The 7,258-nt window shown below is 43.7% G+C and overlaps 1 protein-coding gene and 1 long non-coding RNA gene across 4 annotated transcripts in view; one reads left to right on the top strand and one right to left on the bottom strand.

The window, feature by feature from the left end:
• Positions 1 to 3,258: 3,258 nt before the first annotated feature.
• LOC111646175 (ATP-binding cassette sub-family C member 4-like) overlaps positions 3,259 to 7,258 on the top strand; it is a 5,091-nt gene continuing 1,091 nt past the window's right edge. Inside the window, exons 1-3 of one of the 3 annotated variants that reach the window (XR_015436417.1) lie at positions 3,259 to 3,340; positions 4,222 to 4,570; positions 6,452 to 7,091. Coding sequence is in view for 1 of the 3 variants with exons in the window: in XM_023395606.2 (XP_023251374.2) it covers positions 4,320 to 4,322; positions 4,409 to 4,570; positions 4,665 to 4,796 (297 nt within the window). In the remaining 2 variants the exon portion in view is untranslated. Of the gene's footprint in view, positions 3,341 to 4,221; positions 4,571 to 4,664; positions 6,212 to 6,451; positions 7,092 to 7,258 lie in introns of those variants that run through there. The other 2 variants (XM_023395606.2, XR_015436416.1) reach the window with 2 other exon arrangements.
• On the bottom strand, positions 3,336 to 4,393 carry LOC111646176 (uncharacterized). Its single transcript, XR_002759942.2, has 2 exons — positions 4,256 to 4,393; positions 3,336 to 3,737 (listed from the first exon to the last, which is right to left on the bottom strand). It is a non-coding gene; the product is annotated as an uncharacterized LOC111646176 (long non-coding RNA).

Genomic DNA, 7,258 nt, shown 5'->3' on the forward strand with positions numbered 1-7,258 from the left:
GTCCATCCCCCCACCCTCTCCGACTAGTCCCACGTCTCTAAAAGGCAGTGTGGCTAACATCATGGAGTGACTGAAATAGTCAGTTACGAGCATAAGGAGCGACTGTAGCCAGGGGTTTTCTTTCATTCTCGCCTGGGCGGACACTGTGGCCAAGCCAGTTTGCACCAAGTTTGTTCACTTTATTGGAGCAAGACCCCTTTTAATTAAAAAATAAAAAGGGTGTTTTATATGTTGCTCCGTCTGGGCCTGCTGATGTATGGAAAAAGGCCCCGCCCAGTGCATCAAAACAAACCCACCCATAGGGGAAAGAAGTGGGTTCTCTCCACACTGATTCAGGGCCAGTGTATAGTTGGGGTTTCTTTTTGGCTTGGGAAAGTTTTAGTTGTGGATTTAGTGTAGGCAAATCTGACCACTGATCAGTAGGATAAGAGGCACACGCTGAACCTGGGCCTCGTTTACAAGAACTGGTTGCCTGCAGATGAATCAATCAGTCATTTCAAAACATTATTCAACATGTAGACATATTCATTTGTTTCTATCATGTTCTTTGTAATGATCATAGAATGAAATATATTTAAATCAAGCAACAGGATTTTTGTAAACGAGGCCCAGTGATTCCCCTCCTACTGCACCACTACTGCACTCACTCTACAGTCTACACTGGAGTATAAGTGAGCCTCCTCTCCCTCCCCTCCTCCTTCTTCATCCCTCCCTCCATCCTCTTTTCTTTGTGCATTCTTACGACAGCTGGGCTGTGTTAAGTCACACAAGGCTCTTAAGGATATTTGGAAATGCTGATGATAATGAATATGTTGATGACGACAGTAGTAACTATGTATTCTGAATGAGCTGTTTTTATTTTAGAGTTTTTCTCTATCGTTTCCAGTTTTGTTTTTCAAAAAAGAATGAAAACGGAGAAAAAAAAAAAATCAGCCAATGTAAAGTCCTTTTTTTAAATTGCGTGTAATGTTGCTGAAGTAATGCTCAAGTCTTAGCTGTTCCTATGTAGTGCATGACAACAATGACAACAGGATTTGGAAAAACAAAAAAAAAAACAAAAAAAAAAACCAAGATCTTAACGCTGCTCTCTCTTGAGATCCTTTCTCACGTATAGATTGTCATTCTAGCAAGATTGTACATTTAGTATCTTCTCGTGATCACGTGACTTCAAACAATGATGAAAAATATATATAAATCTAGATGAACAGGCTCTGCTTTGATATCATGTAAAATACACATTTAAATGAGATCTGTGATTTTGGAATTTAAGTGTGTTTGTCATTTCTCTTATTATTATTTTTTTAATACCATGCTACGTTCCTGAAGCTACAGGAGGGGGGCTGGCTTCATCTCTATTTGTATTTGATTCTCATTCACTGAAATATATTGTGTTAAAAACCCTCATGCATCGGGGCTTTCAGACATTACCCTATTTAATTTTTGCTTTTTTTTTGTTGGGTTCATGTTATTTGTGTTTTCTGAAAAGGGCCTGTTATGGGGGTGAGGGTTATAGGGAGCGGGAAGGGAGATGGAAAAATGTGTGAAGTCGGGATGGGGGAGGGGATTGGATTATCTCTGCGTGTGTGTGCTTTTGTCATTTTCAGTCTGGTGTTTCGTCCAGTTGTAAGCCGACGCGGTTTCTCTTTCGTTTTGTAATCATTTTGCTTTCTGCTGTTAGAACAGGTGAAGTGCTGAGAGGAGGAGGAGGAGGAGGAGGAGGAGGAGGAGGAGGGGGAGGAGGAAGGAGGAAGGAGAGTGAGGTAGAGAGGAAATGACTTGCAGTTCCGGATGGATAGCCAGCCAGGCAGGCAGTCTGTATATATAATGGATTTTCACTTCCCCCAGTACCTCCCTTCCCCTCCCGCCCTCCTTCGTCTTCCTGTCCCTTCAGGCATGCTCACCTCTCTGCCATCAACGCACACTTGACTCCTCAGAGGCACAGCACTGGAGTCTGTATATAGATAATAGGCGTTCACCGTCGAGAGCTGAGAGCGAGTCGGGGCAAGGATGTTAAAGCAGGGATCAAATATTAGTCCAAGGTAAATTCAAGCTTGTAGGCAAGAATCCCCCCGTTCATCTTCATACAGTCAGCTCATGTTAAAGATTTGTCATCATCTCAACATTACAGAAAGAAATACAGCGTGACCTCTCACTCTGTTGATGCATCTAATGGAGTAAGATCTGTGAAGAAATGATGAGTATATATATATATGGAGGGTGCAGTGGGGTGGGTCCGTGGTTTTCAGAGGGTGCTCATTCGAAGCCCAACAGAGGGCAGTAGAGTAGAAGAGGAAGCAGGATTTTCTTTCTATCTTTTTCTGTGGGTTATATATTGGTTTTGTTTTCCACTGTGTAATATTGTGCAGGCCATTTGCATTGACTGGGAAAACGCTTTCTACACTGTATTCCATAATAAAGTTTTGAATGTACATACAGATACTATGTCTTTCTTTGTGTTTTATGCAGAATTCAGATCTTCATGTGTCCTGTGTTATTCTAATAATCTGTGCTATAGGTTAAATTATTTTGCATTACACTGAATACAAGGTGGACCACATCCATCCAGGGGTAAATAAAATACCTGTAGGGCTTGTTCTGCAGGGGTGGAAAAAGTACTCAGATCCTTTACTTTAGGTGAAGTGCTGATACCACAGTGTAAATCCTACTTAAGTAAAGGTACAGATGTATAATCGGTAAAATATACTTAAAGTATCAAAATTAAAAATATTTGTTTTGCAGTAGTTTCGCCTTGAAAGTTCATGGACTGGCCTGGGCTTGAACCCATGGCCTCAAAATTCCTGTGCATCTAACCCATTGAGCCACCAAGCCAGACAAAACAAGTGTCTTTCTCAAAGCTTTTCAGTCTTTCCTCTGGGTGTTGTTCTGAAAAGTATTAAGATCAAGTGAGAATCAAACCCACAACCTCTCAGTCTGTAGAGTAGCCCTCCAACCCAGCCACTTGGTCAGAGGTGAAAAGAATCATCTTTCTCAGCACTTCTAAGTCCTGTTAGAGCTTAACCACCAATCTTAGACTCCTTAGAAGAAAGATTATTACACCTTGAGCTACTAGGCCAGAGACAATTAAATGATCTTTTCATTGTTTTTCAGTCTTTCCTCTCAGTGTCGGCCCTTAAAAGTTCATATGATTGGCTGACATCGCAACATACAACCTGCACAACTGCTGTTTTTTGGGCAGCAGCCAAACACCCCTCTGTTCTCTACCCCGCTTAGTACGATCCGGGTTCCCCCTCCTATAAATCAAATTGGATTCTACCGCCTCCTGTTTGACAGTCTGACCTTTCACCTTGGTTTGGAGGGAGCACGGGCTACAAACATTTGGGTAAGTTCAATTCATTGAAATATCACTAAACAACTATGAAAATAAGTAACATCAAATGCCTTTGTGTAGCTCTGCCATTAACTTCCATGTCATGTCAAAGGAAATCAGAAGTGAGTAGTCTCAAATTCAAAATAACCAAATTATTCACAGTTAGCTAATTTGGCAGGCTGAGTTAGCCCCACATGCTCAAGCTTCCGTGTTGACTTTCAAACATCCTAACTGGTGATATCATTGATAGGAAATATTGGAAAAGGCAAAGAAAACTCAAAACAAAGGGTCCAGAGGGAAGGACGGTCTGCAGTTCTTTAGTCAGGAATTTGACACCACATTTCATGGTGTTTGTGTTTGTGTGCACTTCAGGTCTTCTCTGGCCCGTTTTCTCTCTTCAGTCAGCAGCCTGGACAGAAAACGTGTATAAATAACATTGACAAAAGGAAGATGTCATGATGAGCATCTCTGCTCAAAACATGGATAAAAATGAATAAAATCAAAAATGATTTACTTTGTCAGCATCTATTAAAGTATCTTACTGGTCTCGACATTGAACACCTGTAGCAGCCCTCAGACAACAAACATTTTCATAGACTGTAAAAAGTATATCTAAGGAGGCATGACAGGTAACTACATTACACAATTCACAATAGTGCTTATTTACCAGAGGTAATGACGAGACAGTATACTATGTTGTGTTGTTGTTGTTGTTAGAAATCAGTGTTTGTGTAGTTATTGGTTGTTTTATTTTTGGAGCCTCTTTGTGTTTCTTCAAACATCCGGTGGAAGTTTAAGGGCACAACATTGTTTGTTTGTTTACTTACTTACTAAAACATCAAAATGTAAAAATGTCCTGTATCAACATGTCTTTGTCTTCATGTGTGTGTCAGGGCTTGAGGCCGGAGAGGTGGGGCTCGTGCTGACCTACGCCGTGACGCTGATAGGAAACTTCCAGTGGAGCGTGAGGCAGAGCGCGGAGGTGGAGAACATGGTGAGGACGGAGCCGCCGGTCCGGGGGGGTCGAGTCAGAGCCGGAGGGTCGGTGCGGGGACTCAATCAACCTCTTTATGTCCTCAGATGACCTCGGTGGAGCGGGTGGTGGAGCGCACAGAGCTGAAGAGCGAGGCACCCTGGGAGACCCAGAAGCGTCCTCCTGCCGACTGGCCCAGCCGAGGACCGGTGACCTTCAACCGGGTGAACTCAAGAGACATCAGCGCCACTCTCCAACCGCACGAGAAGGTGAGACGTGACGGCCGGTTTCGAGCTCGTGAGTTTACGCACATGATGTCAGTGCATGTGCCGGTTTCATGTCCGTGTGTTCCCGCTGCGTCAGGTCGGGATCGTGGGGAGAACGGGCGCCGGGAAAAGCTCCCTGGTGTCGGCCTTGTTCCGCCTGGCTGAGCCGCAGGGAGAGATCCACATAGACGGCGTCCTGACGTCAGAGGTCGACCTTCACGGGTTTTGAATGTTTTCAACATGCTTGTTAGAATTGAGCAATGTTATTATTGAAGTGACTCCGTGTAATCAGCTGTTTTACTGAGGTGTGACTGTACAAGTGTCTGTATTTATTTATGTGTGGACTCCTACATGTATTTCACGGCTGTGATAGAAAGTTGATCTAGAATTGTTGAACTCAGTCAGTGTGTGTGATCTGAATCCATTTTATCAGGGACTTTTTAGAGCATGGCCTCTTTTTAAATGGATCAGACTGACACCTGCAGCTTCACTGTACTGGCTCGTGGAGGAGCCTCTAATCCACAGGGCCAGACTGGATGTTCAGGACAACAGTAGACCTGGTCTCACCCAGCGTCTGGTTTCAGCTGGGACAGTGAAGCTGAGACACATAGTGGACGCTGCAGGTCCAGGACTCTACAACAAAGAGGCAGTAGCTTCTCTACTGGGCCTGAGGTCACATCGTCACACCAGAGACATTTTAAACACATGGACTAAAAGACTGAGTGAAGAAGAATCAGGAATGATAAAGGACTATTGTTCTGGAATAGACACTCCTGATGGAACGGACCCTTTTCCTGAACTGGGTCTTAAAATAGACCACACTGGACTGACTGGACCACTGTTGGTCTATAAACATGCTGCACCTGCAGACCTCTACATGCTCAATGGTAAAGCTCTGTATAAATACTGTGTACAAGCTTTAAACAAGAGAAAGTTGAGTGGTAGAACAGACAATGTGTGGAGAAGGGAATTAAAGGTGCAGGATCGCTGTAAACCGGTGTGGAGGCTGTTTTATAAACCGCCTTTAAACGAGGTCAGGTGATCTGCAGTGGAGAATCCTGCAGGGAGCGCTGGCTGTCAACAGCTTGGTCTATAAGATCAACCCCACAGTGTCTTTTAAATGTCCTTTCTGTCAGGAAACAGAAACTGTTTTTCACTCTTTCCTAAAATGTAAAAGACTTGAAGTTCTGTTTGAGACTCTGAAAACTTTGTTTTTAAACTGTGGTGAGAGTTTGTGTGAAACTGCTTTTATTTTTGGTGCTGGCTACAAAAAAGAAAATGCAAAGAAGTGGCAGCTGTTGAACTTTGTAGTGGGACAGGCTAAACTGTCCATTTATAAAAGCAGGAAGAACAAAGTAGAAGGTGTTTCAGGTGGGGAGCTGCTGTCAGTGTTTAAGTCGTTGGTGAAAGCCAGAATCACAGCAGACTTCAGATTTTACTTACTCATGAATAATGTTGAGGGGTTTCTGTCTCAGTGGTGTTTCACTGCAGCTCTCTGTTCTATTGTTGAGGGGAAGCTGATTTTTAACTCTGTGTTTTTATGAGATTTTTATAAACCATGTTGGTTGTTTTGTCTGAGGATTATGTTCTGTTGATATTGTTCTATTTATTAGAAAATAAATGTGTTTTCTAAAAATCAAAAAAAAAAATCTCTCTGTCTCTCTCTCTGTCTCTCTCTCTCTCTCTCTCTCTCTCTGTGTCTCTCTGTCTCTCTCTGTTTCTCTGTCTCTGTGTCTCTCTCTGTCTCTCTCTGTTTCTCTGTCTCTGTGTCTCTCTCTGTCTCTCTGTCTCTGTCTCTCTCGCTCTCTGTCTCTCTCTCTGTCTCTCTCTCTGTCTCTCTCTCTCTCTCTGTCTCTCTCTCTCTCTCTCTCTGTGTCTGGGCAGCTTTCAGCTCCTGCACCAAGAAGCAGCTGTACCTCAGCTGCATCAAGGTGCTGAACCTCCGCTCTCTGGATGGAGTCCGGGAGTCCAGGTGGACAGAGGTATTTGGCTCAGACTCTTGTAATGACAGTGGCTTTACTGCGGTGTAATGCAGCTGTTATTGAAATGAAGGATGTTTGGGATGCGAAGGAAGCGCAGCTTGTGGTTTCAGCGCGTCTGTCGCTCCGTGTGCTGCAGGACCCGGTGCTGTTCACCGACACCGCGAGGAAGAACCTGGATCCTTTCAGGCAGCATGCCGATGAAGAGCTGTGGAGGGCCCTGGAGGCGGGTATCCGATCAGAGCTGCGTCAGTCTTGAGCTACTAGGCCAGACACAATGAAATTATCTTTTCAAAGTTTTTCAGTCTGTCCTCTCATTGTTGGCCATATGATTCATATGATTGGCTGAGATTTCAACATACAATCTGTGCAACTGCTGTTTTGGGCAGCAGCCAAACACCCCTCTGTTCTCTACCCCGCTTAGTACAATCCGGGATCCCCCTTGTATAAATCCAATTGGATTCGTCCACCTCCTGTTTGACAGTCTGACCTTTCACCTCGGCTTGGAGGCAGCACGGACGGGACCACATGCTACAAACATTCCGGTAACTTCAGTTCAATTCAATATCACTAAACAACTATCAAAATAACTAACATCAAATGCCTCTGTGTTGCTCTTCCATTAACTTCCAAGTCATGTCAAAGAAAATCACAACTTAGTGCTCTCAAATTCTAAATAACCAAATTACTCACACTTAGCTAACTTAGCAAG

The sequence above is a fragment of the Seriola lalandi genome, unplaced genomic scaffold, assembly GCF_002814215.2.
Source record: "Seriola lalandi dorsalis isolate HSWRI2012SDOR001 ecotype SW California unplaced genomic scaffold, Sedor1 jcf7180002054966, whole genome shotgun sequence".
NCBI classification, from domain to species: Eukaryota; Metazoa; Chordata; class Actinopteri; order Carangiformes; family Carangidae; genus Seriola; species Seriola lalandi.